This window comes from Gopherus evgoodei, unplaced genomic scaffold (assembly GCF_007399415.2).
Source record: "Gopherus evgoodei ecotype Sinaloan lineage unplaced genomic scaffold, rGopEvg1_v1.p scaffold_48_arrow_ctg1, whole genome shotgun sequence".
NCBI classification, from domain to species: Eukaryota; Metazoa; Chordata; order Testudines; family Testudinidae; genus Gopherus; species Gopherus evgoodei.
This window is the reverse complement of record NW_022060069.1, coordinates 749475-766466: the sequence shown is the minus strand read 5'-3', so window position 1 is coordinate 766466 and position 16992 is coordinate 749475. Positions and strand designations below refer to the sequence as shown.

At 54.6% G+C, this 16992-nt stretch overlaps 1 protein-coding gene across 1 annotated transcript; it reads left to right on the top strand.

Moving 5' to 3' along the window:
- Positions 1-4261: 4261 nt before the first annotated feature.
- INAFM1 (InaF motif containing 1) lies at positions 4262-4939 on the top strand. The gene has a single exon (XM_030546653.1). The coding sequence runs from the start codon at positions 4262-4264 to the stop codon at positions 4937-4939; it is 678 nt and encodes a 225-aa protein (XP_030402513.1).
- The last annotated feature ends 12053 nt before the right edge of the window (positions 4940-16992 follow it).

Here is a 16992-nt window from a genome sequence, read left to right as displayed (position 1 = left end):
CTGGACATCACCCCCCAGTGGGGACCAGAAGAGCTCAGCAGGTTGGGTGCAGAACTGGCCCTGGAGCCCTTCTAACAGAGCCAAACCTCCCCAGTCCCATTCGGCTTGCGGGTGCTTTGGGGGCTCCCTGGGGTTGGCAGCTCCTGCAATCAGCACAGCTGGTCTGTGCACCGGGTGCTCAGCGCTCGGCTCCTGGTGACACGGAGCAGTCGCTCTTTGTCCAAGGGGCAGGATTGTGGAAGCTACAAATGGGACCTCACAGAACTGTGGGCAGCACCCCAAGGGAAAGGGGTGCTGGGGTCTGGGGGGGACATGGGGCCTGAGGCAGGCGAGACACTGGCCAGTAGGGGGCGCTCCAAGGCTGGGAAGCTAATTCCCAGACTGACCAGCAAGAGGTTCCGATCTGCTACACCCCATCTCAAAAAAGATCTATTGAGTTTGGAAAAGGTTCATGAAAGGGCAACAACAATGATTAGCGGAATGGAACGGCTGCTGTGTGAGGAGCGATTAATCAGACGGGGACTGTTCAGCTTGGAAAAGAGACAACTGGGGTGGAGTGGGGATATGCTAGAGGTCTATCAAACCATGACTGCAGTGGAGAAAGTAAACAAGTGTTGTTTACTCCTCATAACACAAGGACTAGGGGTCACCCAATGAAATTAACAGGCAGCAGGTTTAAAACAAACCAAAGGAAGTTACCAAAGGAGGGTCCAGAGAAGAGCAACAAGAATGATTAAAGGTCTTGAGAACATGACCTATGAAGGAAGGCTGAAGGAATTGGGTTTGTTTAGTTTGGAAAAGCAAAGACTGAGGGCTTGTCTACATCAGAAAGTTGCAGCGCTGGTGAGGGAGTTACAGCGCTGCAACTTAGGAGGTGTACACATCTGCAGGGCACCACCAGCGCTGCAACTCCCTGTTTGCAGCGCTGGCCGTACTCCCGTTTTGTCTCGGGTGTAGAGGATCCAGCGCTGGTGATCCAGCGCTGGTAATCCAATGTAGACAGTTACCAGCGCTTTTCTTGACCTCCGTGGAAGGAGGAAGCCTCTGGTAATCAAGCTGGTTTCCTTTCCCGGTTTGCTCTCTCGGTCCCGGAGCCACCCAGCAAACCGCAGGGAAGGAGACCTGCTTGCTCGGGGTTCCGGGACCGAGAGAGCAAACCGGGAAAGGAGACTAGCTTCGCCGCGGTTTGCTCTCGCGTTCCCGGAGCCAGCCAGCAAACCGCAGGGAAGGAGACCTGCTTGCTCGGGGTTCCGGGACCGAGAGAGCAAACCGGGAACGCCGCGGTTTGCTCTCTCGGTCCCGGAGCCAGCCAGCAAACCGCAGGGAAGGAGACCTGCTTGCTCGGGGTTCCGGGACCGAGAGAGCAAACCGCGGCGAAGCTGGTTTCCTTTCCCGGTTTGCTCTCTCGGTCCCGGAACCCCGAGCAAGCAGGTCTCCTTCCCTGCGGTTTGCTGGCTGGCTCCGGGACCGAGAGAGCAAACCGCGGCGTTCCCGGTTTGCTCTCTCGGTCCCGGAACCCCGAGCAAGCAGGTCTCCTTCCCTGCGGTTTGCTGGCTGGCTCCGGGACCGAGAGAGCAAACCGCGGCGTTCCCGGTTTGCTCTCTCGGTCCCGGAACCCCGAGCAAGCAGGTCTCCTTCCCTGCGGTTTGCTGGCTGGCTCCGGGACCGAGAGAGCAAACCGCGGCGTTCCCGGTTTGCTCTCTCGGTCCCGGAACCCCGAGCAAGCAGGTCTCCTTCCCTGCGGTTTGCTGGGTGGCTCCGGGACCGAGAGAGCAAACCGCGGCGAAGCTGGTTTCCTTTCCCGGTTTGCTCTCTTGTCCCGGAACCCCCCTTGAAGCCGCCCAACAGCGCTGCAGTGTGGCCACATCTAACACCACTTGCAGCGCTGGTTGCTGTAAGTGTGGCCACTCTGCAGCGCTGGCCCTATACAGCTGTACTAATACAGCTGTAACAACCAGCGCTGCAAAATTTTAGATGTAGACATGGCCTGAGAGGGGACATGATAGCAGTTTTCAGGTATCTAAAAGGGTGTCGTAAGGAGGAGGGAGAAAACTTGTTCACCTTAGCCTCCAATGATAGAACAAGAAGCAATGGGCTTAAACTGCAGCAAGGGAGATTTAGGTTGGACATTAGGAAAAAATTTCTAACTATCAGGGTGGTTAAACACTGGAATAGATTGCCTAGGGAAGTTGTGGAATCTCCATCTCTGGAGATATTTAAGAGTAGGTTAGATAAATGTCTATCGGGGATGGTCTAGACAGTATTTGGTCCTGCCATGAGGGCAGGGGACTGGACTTGATGACCTCTCGAGGTCCCTTCCAGTCCTAGAGTCTATGAAGTCACAGTTATCCTGTGGAACTCCTTGCCAGAGGATGTTCTGAAGGCCAAGGCTATCAACAGGGTTCAAAAAGAACTAGATACATTCATGGAGGTCAGGTCCATCAATGGCTATTAGCCAGGATGGGCAGAGACGGTGTCCCCAGCCTCTGTTTGCCAGGAACTGGGAATGGGCGACTGGATGGATCACCCGACGATTCCCTGTTCTGTTGATTCCCTCTGGGGCACCTGGCACTGGCCACTGTCAGAGGACAGGACACTGGGCTAGATGGACCTTTGGTCTGACCCGGTCTGGCTGCTCTTAGGAAGCCTCCTGTGCACAGAGCCTGCAGTGAGCCCTTGGCCTGTGGTGTGGACACAGCACAGCCTCTTGGAGGCTAATGCAATCCCTGCCCACGCTGCACGCACCACCTAGCCCCACCCTGCCCGTTAATCCATGGAGCCGGCATGTTTCTTAGCTGTAGGGGGACAGGGAGGTGTTAGAAATCCGACGCAGAAGCCAGCAGACGTGGGCAGGAAATCTGGCTTCGTTAAGACCACAAGGCCAGAGCTTGAGGTATAGATGCCTCTCTGCAAGCCACTCTTCTGCCCCCAGACGTGTCTCTCAAACGGGTACAGGCTGGAGTGTTTGTTGCAATCATTAAGGCTGTGACTTTCTATGACTTCTGCAGCAGCTGGTGTGGCTGACTTCAGGGTCAGCTACTTGGGTGCCCCACAGCCAGCCACTGGCTGCTTTTGGAGGGACCTGGAGCCAGCTGCTCTGGTGGTCCTGGGCCACCCTCACCAGCCACTGCTTGGGACGCTCTGGGCAGCAGTCATGGGGGAAGCCTCAGGGAGCGCCGGGACAGCTGGAGCAGTGGCCCCAGGGGCATCCAGAGAGCAATCCTGGGAGCAGAAACTGGGGGGCAGTCAACCCCCAGCACTGGAGCAGTGGGGCTCCAGAAGTAGAGATTTAGATGGGTATTTTTGGTCAAAGTCCTGGACAGGTCACAGGTAATAAATAAAAATTCACCACCCTGGGACCTGTCCAGTACTTTTACCAAACACCCCTGACTACATCTTGGCCTTGGCACTAATGCGCAGAGCTGTGCGGTGACTGGGTGACTGCACAGAGCTGGGAGGCAGGAGAGCTGAGTTCTATTCCCACCTCTGCCACAGCGCTGCTGGAGGACCTTGGGGCAGTCCCTTCTCCCTGTGCCTTAGCTCCCTAGCTGTGAAGGGGATTGACTGGTGTGACAGGCTGGTCAGGCAGAGCCCTAGAGCCCCCAGCCGCTGCCTGCTGGTGATACCTGGAGAGGGGGAGGCTACTGCTGTGCTGTGGTAGCCCCAGGAAGGTGCTATGGGGCCAGGCACTGCGCCTACACTAGGCCCCGAGTCACTCCATGCCCCATGCCCTGCAGCCCCCCTGCTGCTGCTGGGACTCTCCAGGGAGGATTGGTGGGGTGAGTGAGGTCCCTGGGGCCTGGCGTGTGTGGAACCCCCCTGCCAAGGGGACTGTGCACCCATGTGGAGTCTGCCCACGTGGGATTCGGGGCTGGAAGGGGCAAAGCTGCGGGTGGCAGTCGCTGACTGCTCAGGGATGGGATTGGGGGTGAGGGTCTCCAGGCGCCACAGAGTGGGGAATGGGGTGGGCAGTGCTCTCTTCTCCAGCCCAAGCTCCCTGTGTGGGGGTGGTGGGGTACTTGTGCCAGGAGGGGTGTGTGGCAGAGGGTCCTTGCAGACCCCAGAGCTCAGTGGGTGCTTCCTAATCCTGGGGGCTGCATCGCTGTCTCCCCCTTCTTTTCTGGGCAGCCAGGCTTGGGGGAGGCAGATTCCTTGAAGGCTGAGAATAGGAAATGCCCACCCCCTCAGCCTCAGACTAACCGTGTGTGTGAGGGGTACAGGCTCTGCGGTCCAAGCCCTGAGACTCCCCCACCCTCCCAGCATGAAGGGGGCGCAGGGAGCCAAGCTCTGTCTCCTGGGGACCGGGTGGGTGCTGAGCCGGCAAGGCGGAGGGAGGGGGCAGTCTGGGGCCCAGAGGCTGGCACAGCGAGGCAGGGGGGGCGGGTCTGGCACGGGAGGGGGCGGAGGGAGAGGCGAGGCTGCCCGACCGGGCCGGACAGGAGGTTCCCGAGCGCCCCGGGCCGTGCCAGCCTCCCCCGTGCGCCCTGGGCCGTGCCAGCCTCCCCCGAGCGCCCTGGGCGCAGCCGGCATGAAGCAGCGAGAGGGCGACGGGCCCGGGCAGCCGGTGCCCCCCAGATACGCCGGCGATCGGCCGCGGGGGGGCGGGAAGCTGCTGCTGGGGGGCGGCCGGGCCCCCCCGCGCTGGCTGCGCGTCGCCACAGTCTGCGCCTATTTCCTCTGCGTCTCGCTGGCCGCGCTGCTGCTGGTGATTTACTACGGGCTGGTGTGGGCGCCGCGGGGCCCCGGCGCGGAGAACAGCACCGAGCCCGGCCCGCGGGCCCCGCGCCTCTGCAACCACAGCGGCCCGGGGCCGGGGCAGCGGGAGGCGGCGGCCGAGGGGGCCCTGGACGGCGGCCCGCGGCCCCCGGCGGAGGAGCGGAGCGGGCGGCAGGGCCCCGCGGGGCGCACGGCCTGGAGAGGCCGCGACGGGACCCACTGAGGCGCCGGAGGATGGAGCCGCCCCTGGGGGCTCCCCGCGTGGGACCGAGCCTGGCCAGGAGGGATGAGACCAGGACGAAGCTGGGGCCCGCGGCCTGGGCGTGAAGGGCTCCCCAGGCATCGCTCGGGGCGCGCAGCGGGGCCCCCCCGGACAGTGAAAGCCCCAAAGCCAGAGCGGGCGGGGGGCAGGTCCCCCCTCTGCTTCCGGGGAGGCGCCCAGAAAAGTCTGAACAGCCTCAGGAGGTGGCCAAGGACCAGCGGGGGGAGCCGCCACCTCTCCAGGCCCGGGGGGGCCGCGTGGGCTGGCTGAGCGGGGAGGGGGGCTGGCCGATGCCAGGGTCGGAGGGCACCAGGCTAACCTAGCAGCATAGGCTCCCCGAGCCCCACAAGGCACCGTGTGCTGTCGCCAGGAGCCTGGGTGGTGGGTGTCAAGGCCATAATGGACTCAGGCTCCCAGGGACTTGGGGACTCAGCAAATCCTGTATCCTTCTCTCTGTCTGTCCAATAAACCAGGCACTGCTCCTGCCCCAGCCTCTGTCCCGTGTCACGCCACAAACCTACCCATGGAGGCGGGTGGGGGCATGGGGGTGGGGTGGGGGTTGCAGGGAGTGGGGGGGGTTGCAGAGAGCAGGGGGTGGGTTGGGGGTTGCAGGGAGCAGGGCCCGGAGGTTTGCAGGGAGCAGGGGGTGTTGCAGGGGGGTTGCAGGGAGCGGGGGGGGGTTGTAGGGAGCAGAGTGAGGAGTGGGGGTTGCAGAGAGCAGGGGGGTTGCAGGGTGAGGACTTGGGTGAACAGGGGGGTTGCAGGGAGCAGGGTGAGGGGTGGGGGTTGCAGGGAGCAGTGGGGGTTGCAAGGTGAAGGAGAGACCGTGTCACTTTAGCCCATTCCCATCTGTGAGAGTCGTTGCATCCCGACTGGCTGTCAGCAGATACCCTCCAGTCTCCCATATTCCAATCAGCGTCACCCCCCCCCCCAAATTGATGCAGAAAGGGGTGTCCCTAGGCACTGCTGAAGGCATCACAGGAATTTTTCATTCAGTATCGTGACAGGTTGGATCACAGAAACCCCATTGGGACTGCCACCTGATGTGCCTAGACTACTACCTCAGAGCCCGTTTTCCCTGCCAGCTTGGAACTCCAGTACCCTGCCTGGTTGAGCCAGACGCTTGCCTGCTGCAACACAGACCCAGGTCTGAACGACGTGACCCACAAGCTGCAGAGTTAACTGAAAACAGCTTAAGAAGTGCCCCTGTCTCCAGCACCCAGGGACCCAGCTCCCAATGGGGTCCAAACCCCAAATAAATCCTTTTTAACCTGTATAAAGCCTATACAGGGTAAACTCAGAAATTGTTCATCCTCTATACCACTGGTAGAGAGATACGCACAGCTGTTTACCTCCCCCCACAGGTATTAATACATACTAGGGGTTAATTAATAAGTAAAAAGTGATTTTATTAAATACAAAAAGTAGGATTTAGGTGGTTCCAAGTAATAGACAGAACAAACTGAATTACCAAGCAAAATAAAATAAAACACGCACATCTAAGCCTAATACAGTAAGAAAACTGAATACAGATACAATCTTGCCCTCAGAGATGTCGCAGACTGGATGCCTTCCTAGTCTGGGCCCAGCCCTTTCCCCTGGGACAGTCTTTGTTCCAGCTCAGGTGCTAGCTAGGGGATGGCTCATGATGGCTCCCCCTTTGTTCTGTTCCACCCCCTTATATATCTTTTGTGGAAACCCTTTGTCCCTCTCTGGGTTCCCACCCCTCCTAAATGGAAAAGCAGCAGGTTAAAGATGGATTCCTGTTCAGGTGACATGGTCACATGTCACTGTAAGACGTACCCACTTGCCAGCACACATGGATACAGGAAGACTTACAGGTAAACAGAGTCACCGACAGTCAATTGTCCTAGTCAGTGGGTGCCATCAAGATTCCAAGCCACCGTTAATTGCCCACCCTTTGCATAATTACAATAGGCTTCAGAGTTATATTTCATATTCCTAGTTTCAGATACAAGAGTGATACATTCATACAAATAGGATGACCACACTCAGTAGATTATAAGCTTTGTAATGATACCTTGCAAGAGACCTTTAGCATGAAGCATATTCCAGTTACAAATTATATTCACGCTCATTAGCATATTTTCATAAAATAATACAGACTGCAACATCACAAGGATTATTACACTTTTCAGTTTAACATCAACATTATCAGTGGGTAACAGCAATGGTTTATCAAAATCAGGTTTGACTAGAAGAGGCTTTTTTTGGTAAGGTTTATCATGGAAATAACATGTTACTGAATCCCTTTGCGAACCCGTGGTAATATTTGAATAGGTCAATAGTAGATTGGACCTTTTGTGATCTTCCCAGGAGTTCTTGAAAATATCCCTATAAGCTCTGACCTGTTGTATCTTCTGTGCCAACAACTGTAGGCAAATCTTCCCCCGCCCTTGTCAGACAGATAATTTGCGTCAACACTGACTCTAGTTTTCAAATTCTCATCATTGTGCATACCACACAATTTCATTTCCCTTCTTAGAGTTGACTCATTCTTCCCATCAGCAGGCTCGGGTCCTTTCCCCCTCACCTTTCTCCTAGAGGGTTGAGATCTGAACCTCCCTGCTTAAAAGAATCCCTTGGCTGGCTGGGTGTGTCCACCAACTGCAGCCCCTCTGGGCTCTGAGCATCTACACAGACACCCTCTTGCATTCTTGCTTCAATTGCACCTTTGTTCTTTTCTTTTGGGGTGGACTCTTCTCACTTTGTCAGGGCTGTTGTCTGCATCTCCAGCCCTGGGTGTTATCAGGAGGGGCTGATGCTGGAGGTTGATTTAATTATCCACGCACCCTTCATTCACACACCTGACATGCCTCTCTGAGTGGACGTCTTTGTCCGGCCTGGGAGGCAGTGGGAAGTCCTGCCACTGACTGGGAGCCCATAAGTACTAGCTAGCTGCTCCTGAGCAGCACCTTGGACGTCTATGCCGGGGAGCTGGAGACCGTGTTTCTCTTTGACAATTTAAACCTGGCCGGGTGCCTTTGTACCTTACTAGAGTCTGTGGTCATTGGGGGTTCTCTCGGGGTTTGCTGTGTCGGTGATCTGCAGAGCCGGGGCAGCACACAGAGGGAACACGCATGTAGCCAATTGGTATCAACGCTGAACAGAGCAGGGCCCCACACCCGGGAGCATGTGACAACACTGGTGACCCCGACCACTGATCTGGTGAGTAAGTGAGCTGTCCGCTGTAGGTACAGCGATCTAACATGGCAGAAAACCTCGAGCTAGGGAACCCCCTGATCCCCTCCGTTTATAGACCCACAGAGTTTGATAACTTGTGGACCCGCTGGATTGCCAGTAAGGGGGGTCAGTATGAATTTTAAAAAAGTGGGGAAATATGGACTGGTCTATGTAGAGCGATGGTAGAAACCGAGGCTCTAAAAAATAATAAAAGTAAAAAAGCGAGAATTCTGCAACGAATGTCTATGGCAGTGAGAATGTTGAAACAGCACACCACAAATTTGGCAGAGCAACTAACAGTAACAAAGAAAGAGTTAAAAGGATCCAAAGAAGCTACACAGCCCTGGAATGCTCCCACTGCCCTTGCAGGGTGGCAAGCAGCCCGAGACAACCAGCCATTGGCGTGGGTCAGCCTGTTCCTTGTTATCCGTGTGGGGAGTGTCCAATATGCGAATGTTCTGCTGTCTGGTGTCCAGCACCTTTTAGGTGTGTCTCTGTCTGCAGCATCAGCCCTTTCCTTGCCAGCCCCTGTGAGCCGGGCCTGCCTCTGGCTCACACCTTCTCTTCACTTTATGTGACAAAGTCCTGACCCATGATTTTAGCCCAGGCCTCAGGCCTCACACCGAGCCTCTGACAAGGGTTTATGTTTCAGGGCCTCCTCTTACTACACCCGGAGCCCTGTTGCTCTGACCACTCGCCCCTGATGCTCTAAATCATTAGATCCTCTGCCTACCGCTGGGGCTAGGACCCCAGAGTCCTGGGTCCCAGTGGGGGGTCAGGGAGGTGGGACACCAGGTGCCTAATGAAGAGACGGCCCAGGTGCCCGTTTTCACTCACAGGTGCAATCGTGGAGTTTCTCAGGTAGGAATGCAGTGGCAGAATCAGGCCTGAAGTGGGCCCCTGCCTCGCCCCCCCGCCCCCCCCCCCCCGCAGCAAGCAAAGGCCTCTCAGCTGGGAGGGCTGCAGGTAGCTACCCCAGAGGGGTCCCGTGTTCCTGCCCCAGCTCTGGGAGGGGGCTACAGTCTGACGTCCCTCTGCTTCCCTCTCTCCTGGGTGGAAGGAGAGGGAGGTAGGGCTGGTTCCTACCCAGCCTCCCATAGCTACCTGCCCTTGCTGCAGCCTCAGCAGAGGAGAAGTCTGAATGGGCCCTGGTGTTGGTGTCACAAAGCATAACCCTAAGTAACTTAAAAAGGTAAAAGGCAATAAGGAGATGGAATCTCCCTGTTTAGGCCTCAGATGAGCAAAAGTCCCTCCATGTTTAAACTCTAATTGACCTAACAGGCCAATAAATAGAAAAGGCCAGGTGCAACGTCCGTTATCAGTTGCCATACAGCTCAAACCAGTATAAGGCAGAACTAATGAGGCCTGCATACTTTTGGCCGAGGGAGAGGAGATAACGGTTCACAAAGAAGAAAGGACAAGGTCGTAATTCAAAGGAGTGAACCTAACAAGATAGACTTGTAGTCTCCAGCCTTGATTAACTGTTTAGTGTAACTGCTACGAGGGGGAAAAAGGGGAGGGAGGAAAGAAGGGACGGGCTTAGCTAAAAGTAAAGTATAAAAAAGGTAAACTGCTTGTATTAGATGTGCTGGATCTGAGGCGTGCCAAGTCTCCCAGCACCGCTTTGAGATCTCAAATAAACTTATGTTTTGCTTCTCCACCCTGGTGTGTTTATTGGCGCTAAGCACTCCGGGCCCGAACCACTGTTGCTTGCCTCGGGCAGCTTCTGTGCCTGCAACAGTTTTTGGCGTCCCTGGGTGGGCCATCGAGGCTAAAATCAGCCTTGCCCGGACCCCTCTCGGCGGCCGACGGATCGCAACGACGACCGATGCCCAGCGTGCACCGGTGACTTCATCGGGGGCCTCGGCGAAGACGCGGTTTGATCGACCCCGGAGGGCACAACGGTGCAACGCGCTCGGACAGTGGAGAAGCAGCTGCGGGTGACGGTGCAGAACCGGTCCCTCGGATAAGGTAGGAACAGTCCAGTTGTCTGGATTTTTCCTTTTGCCTGTTAGGATCTGGGGACGCCCAGTGTCACCCTAGGATATGGGGCAGGGACAGAGTACAGGCAGGGCACGGTGTACACCCTTAGAATGCATTCTAGCCAATTGGGAAGTGTTTGGATCAGATCCACTAACTAAAAGCAAACTAAAAAAATTCTGTACAGTAGACTGGCCTCAATATCAACTGGAAGGTCAGGAGAGGTGGCCACCGGAGGGATCACTTAATTACAACACAATCCTTCAGTTACTTTTGTTTTGTCAGCGTACCGGTAAATGGAACGAACATATGTATGCACAGCTGTTTAGGTTGTTAAGAGATAGATCAGATCTTTTGCAAAAGTGTAATCTGACTCCGGCAGGTCCGGCTATTGCTACTGGTATTCCCCAGAACTCCCCTCCGATTGTAATGACAGATTCGGTGTCCCCTTCGGCTGTAACACCCCCACCATATAACGAGAAGGTGCCTAAAGCCCCAGGGAGTGCCCCCCCAGTGGGACTCTATCAGTTAGTTACAAATGCCAGGTTAGCACGTGTGCCAGAGGGAGATGATGAAGAGGCTACTATCCTGCAAGTTTACAACCATGTCCCTTTTAGCCCCGTGGAACTGGCAGCCTTTAAAGCACAGGCTGGGGAATTTTCAACGAACCCAAGCCAGTTTATCTCAGTTTTTGAGGGGTGCCTAGCTAGTCACAAGCCTGATTGGAATGACTGTCAAGTCCTTCTAAGAACCCTGTTGTCTGAAGTGGAGCGGAATCAGGTTACAGCTAAGGCAAGGGAGGAAGCACAACGGAGACATCAGCATAACCCACATGCCCCCCATCCTGATGTGGCAGTCCCCCGGGCTGATCCCGGGTGGGACCCTAATGCTGCCCCGCAATTCACCCTCCTCACTTCCTATAAGGATTTGATTTTACATGGTCTCTGGCACTCAGTGGTTAGACGCAATAACTGGGCCAAGCCCTATGAAATTGTGCAGGAGTCAAAGGAAAGTCCCGTTGCCTTTTTGCAGCGTATTCGGGATGCAATCCGGCAACATACTAACACAGACCCTGATGACCAGGCAACTGAGGCAATTGTCAAGGGCATCTTTACTAGCCGTGCAGCCCCTGATATTAAAAGGAAATTACAGAAAAAGGAGGATTTAATGGGCATGACCATGGCACAAATTCTGGAAACGGCCAATAAGGCTTATAGCCTTAGAGAAGCAGAGAAGGAAAAGAGACAAGTGAAAATGATGGTTGCAGCAGTACAGGCTGGTGGCAGGAGAAAGTTTCAGGAAGGTGGTAGGGGCCGAGGAATGAGAGGTCGTGGGCGTGGACGCCCTGGTTCGCAGGAGAGGCGTCTGGGTCGCAACCAGTGTGCTATATGCAGACAGGAAGGACACTGGAAAAATGAGTGCCCTGAGAGGGAAAGTACCTCTATGATGGCAGCAGGAAATCAAGACTAGGGGTGTCAGGGGGGACGGACCATCCTGCCCCCGGAGCCCCGAGTAAAAATGCGGGTGGGAAATTCAGAAATAGACTTTCTAATAGATTCTGGAGCAGCACGAACTGCTGTAAACCAACCCCTTCAGCTGCCAGTGGCAGATTCTCTCATAGTAGTCGGTGCTACAGGAAAAGGAGCTGAGTGTCCAGTGTATGCCCCAGCGGAATGTGCCTTGGGAAACAGAACTATATCTCACAAGCTGGTCTACCTCCCTGATTGCCCAACACCCCTGCTAGGACGGGATCTGCTTTGTCGCTTAGGAGCCACCCTGCATTTTACCCAAGACGAAATAACCCTTACCTAACCCCCTGAGAATGCCTGGGTAATGGCCCTTGCAATTAAGCCTTCAGCTCTGCAAGCCCCAGAGTGGAGCCAGTGGAAGGACCAGGTGTACCCCCTGGTTTGGGCATCAGGGGTCCCAGGAAAGGCTACCCATCAAACCCCCATTAATGTTCAGCTCCTGCCAGGGAAAGGTCCGGTGTGAATCAAGCAGTATCCAATCAAGAGGGAAGCCAGAGAGGGTCTGCAGGGAACTATAGACTGCTTTCTACAGTGTGGTGTGCTTCGAGAATGTCAGTCAGCTTGGAACACCCCCATCCTGCCTGTGCAGAAGCCCGATGGCACGTACCGGCTAGTGCAGGACCTGAGGGCAGTTAATGAACGAGTTAAGACTCTGCACCCCCTGGTCCCGAACCCCTATATACTGTTGGCCTCTGTAGGGGGACAGTACACCCTTTTTTCAGTTCTTGATTTGAAAGACGCCTTCTTCACAATTCCAGTTGATACTGCATCTCAGGAGATTTTCTCCTTCGAGTGGGAGGACAAAAAAAGGGTTAAAAAGCAGCTCTGCTGGACAGTGCTAGCCCAGGGGTTTTAGAATTCCCCCACCCTTTTCGGTCAAGCCCTGGCTAGAGACTTGGAGGAGTGGAACAATGAGGATAAAATTATCCTCCTGCAATATGTAGATAACCTGTTAATTGCTGCTGTGGGTCTCACCCTGTACCTTAAAGCAACTGTGAGTCTTTTGAACTTTGTTGGACTCCGGGGATATCGGGTAGCAAAAAGCAAGGCTCAAATTGCTCTCACAGAAGTGCGGTACTTAGGATTTCACCTAAGGCAGGGGGAGCGTCAGCTTTCAAACGAAAGGAAGGAAGCTATCTGTCAAGTGCCTGTCCCAAACAATCGTAAACGGCTCAGGGCGTTTCTGGGAATGGCAGGCTTCTGCAGAATATGGATCCCTGAATTCGGACTGTGGGCAAAACCATTGTACGAGTGTGTTAAGGGAGCAGATCACGACCCCTTTCACTGGTCCCCAGAAGCTGACAGGGCATTTAAAATTCTAAAGAGAAAACTGATGGAAGCCCCAGCCCTGGGTCTGCTGGATCTCTCTAAACCGTTTCAGCTGTATGTGCATGAAAGGAAAGGGGTGGCTCTGGGAGTGCTTACTCAGTTGTTGGGCACCTGGAAACATCCCATGACTTACTTTTCCAAACAACTGGATCAGGTTGCCAAGGGGTGGCCGGCGTGTCTACGAGCAGTCGCTGCAACTGCCCTAGTCCTTGAGGAAGCTGAAAAGCTAACTCTGGGAGGGGCTGTGCAGGTCTACACTCCTCACATGATTCAAACCCTGCTGGATGCCAAAGGTGGTCTCTGGCTCACACAGGCTCGGGTGCCTCGGTATCAGGCTAAGCTTTTGGAAAACCCTGAAGTCACCCTGCAGGCTTGCCCCTCCCTTAACCCAGCCACCCTGCTGCCAGAAACAGAGCCGCAGGACCATGACTGTTTAGATGTCATAGATTCCCAATACTCCAGCCGCCCGGACTTAAAAGCTCAACCACTCCCAAATGCAGATTATGAGTGGTACACCGACGGCAGTAGCATTGTTACAAACGGACACAGGCGGGCGCGTTATGCTGTTGTAACTCTCCACGAGACAGTGGAAGCAGAAAGCTTGCCTGCTGGGACATCAGCCCAGCTGGCTGAGTTAGTAGCCTTAACCCGTGCGCGTGAACTGTCAAAAGGGAAAAGAGTTAACATTGTCACTGATTCCAGATACACCTTTGGAGTGCTGCACGCTCATGCAGGTCTGTGGGAGCAGAGGGGAACGCTGACAGTCCAGGGCTCTCCAGTCAAGCAGGGACCCCAGATTCTCCGGCTTCTGGAAGCAGTACAGCTCCCCTCAGCGGTAGCAGTGATACACTGCAAGGCTCACCAAAAAGACCATGATGTAAACAGGGGCAACGCCAGAGCGGATAAGGAGGCCAAGCGAGCTGCTACCCTGGAACCACTGGAAACTGAGGATGCCCAGATGCATGCCCTCATCCCATCTGTAGGGGAGCTCCCAGCCCCTCAGTATTCTCATGAGGAAAGAAACCTGGCCGACACACTTGGGCTCCAGGAAAAGGAGGGATGGCTTCACTCCACAGAAGGAAAAATCCTCCTACCAAAGAACCTAATGCGGCCAGTGCTGCAGAGACTGCATCAAGCCACTCACGCTGGCAGAGTGTCTCTAATCCAGCTCGTGAATAAATATTTCCTGACCTCTGGACTCAGACCTCTGGTCTCCCAGGTGCAGGCCAAATGCTTAATCTGCCAAAAGAACAACCCCAGACCAGGACTTTCAGTGCCACCTGCTACTGTGGAACCCACCCCGGGTCCAGGACTGGTCTGGCAAATAGATTTTACTGAGTTCCCTCGAACTCAAGGGTACAGATACCTCCTCGCCTTAGTAAACCGATTCAGCGGATGGCCCGAAGCCTTCCCATGCCGAAATAATACTGCCAGAACAGTGGCTTTGAAGTTGTCAAGGAAATCATTCCTCGATTCGGACTTCCCCAGTGGATGGAATCCGACAATGGACCACACTTCACATCAAAGATCATTCAGAGTATCTCAGATGTCCTACAGCTCACTTGAAAACTCCACACTCCATGGCCACCTCAGGCCAGGGGAGTAGTGGAACACACCAATCAGACACTCAAGCGACATCTCTCAAAGGTCTGCCAGGAGGCCTCTCTTCGGTGGCCTGATGCACTGCCCCTTGTTTTACTCCATGTCCGTGCTCTCCCAAAGGGTAGATTAGGGCTTAGTCCCTTCGAGATTATGTTTGGAAGGGCATGGCCTATGAATGGTACACCGGTTCTGTTAGGGCAGTGGGAAGTGGGGTGTGGTTTCTTGTCTCAGTACATGTGCTCTCTGTCTGCTGTTCTCTGTTCTCTTCACAGTACACCAAAGATTTGCAGCCTCTCCCGCTGGATGAACCTACCCACTCCCTGCAGCCAGGTGACTCTGTCCTCGTTCGTACCTGGAAGGACGAGCCTCTCCAAGAGAAGTGGAAAGGACCCCACACTGTCCTGCTGACCTCCCACACAGTGGCCAAGGTTGAGGGACATAAGAACTGGATCCACCACTCTAGACTGAAAAGAATGCCAGCTCCTGAGCAGTGGACCGTCCAGCCAGCACCAGAGACTACCAGCGACGATCTGGGACTTAAACTGTTGTTTAAAAGACATAAGGGCCAAGCCTCACCCTCTCCAATCTCTTAGGCCTTATATGGGTGGAAGCCCTTTAGTGTGGTCTCACATCCCTCCTATTTGTCGACCACAATATTGCTCTCTTCACCAGCGGTGGACAGTGGACGTATTGGTACACGCAGTACACAGGGCCCCAGCCAAAGGGTTCACGGGTTCTTATCACCCTGCTTACCTCCTGTGGGTCCCACCTGGGTACAGGTTCGTGGGCAGCCCCGCTATTATTTCCACCCTACTGGTACGGAATAATAGATGCAGTGTTTCCCCTTTGGGCGCCCTAATTCCCTTCCCCGGGAAAACCCTGAAACCTGGTTATGTTTCTTTTCAGAGGGTCGGCCTAACTTGTTGGCCTGGTCCCTCCTGTTCTTAATTTGCCTACTATTGGTAATTGTTATTTTGTGGATATTTGGGGAATTGTAGTTGTTAGGCCCTAAGGTCACCTACTCGGTATGGATCCAGGTCCAAAGTCTGCCATAATGTTACTTTTTGCCATGGGGGCACTTTTCCTGTTAGTCCCCGCTTCCCTCCCAGCCCATGCAGGGTGGAGAGGAAATCTCACTAACCTGGAAACAAACACCTATGAAGCCTTAAAGGTTGCCTTTGCCCAAGAGTTTAACCTTTCTAACTGCTGGATATGCTCCCAAATCCCGCACCACGTGGGAGGATTGCCATGGAGAGCAGTTCCCCAAAATTGGTCGGATATTTGCCAGGTATGGCAGAGCATTAATGGCTTTCAATATCCCCCACCCATCCCAAGAATTGCCCCTGGATGGCCTACTCTAGCTGCAAACTGTTCCAAGGAAGCCCAGTTTAGCCTCACCAATTATCCTTGAAAGCCCATCTGAAACAGCGCTGTTATCCCTTAGCCCATCAGGCTTCGTGCTGTTCCCCCTGGCCTCCTCTGTCGTGCACAAAATAGGATGGCCAAGCACACATGGTTTGCAGGTAATAGCACCTGTCAATATTATTTAACCCTGACTGCTAACGTGTCCATTCCGGTTTATAACAGCTCCGGACAGGACTCTGGGGAAGGGTTTGCATATTGGACCCCTGCAAAGACTGCACAAATGGCTTGGGGATATAATGGTTTGTTGGGCAATGGCCTGCTCTATCACATATGTGGTCAGAACGCCTATAAGTGGCTCCCTCATGGGTGGTATGGAAGCTGTTACCTGGGATTCCTTGCCCCTCCGTTGCGGGTCCTGGCCCAAGCCCCATATGGCCGGCCCAGACGGCGTAGATCTCTGTACGCCACCCCAGAGCCCATTAGTGAGGGAGACAGGCTTGGTATGATCCTCCTTCCATCATATGGGGTGGGACGACTGGCCCAACTCTACTGGAGGCTTTCTGTGTTCCTCGCCAAGTTTGCCAATGACACCCTGGCTATAGAAAAATGCATCAGCTCTGAGCTTTATCAGCTCTGACTGCTGGCCCTGCAAAACCGCCAGGCCCTAGATTATGTTTTGGCTTCACAGGGCGGAGTGTGTGCCCTTATTGGAGATGAATGCTGTACTTATGTCCCAGAAAATCCCCAGGACATTAACAAACATATCCTGTCAGCAGAACAAGCTTTAAAGCAATGGAAGGGCCAAGAAAGGGAACCTGTCACATTTGACTTCCTCTGGAGTTGGTTGCCCAACCTAGCAGGAATAGGAGGGGGCCTCATGCGGCTCCTCCTCACTGGGGTGCTGCTGTGCCTGGTCACCCTCATCCTGATTGCTTGTTTTAAGATGCTCCCCCGTAAGCTTTGTGCCCCCTGTACCCCAGAACTCCCGATGTACCCCCTTATTGA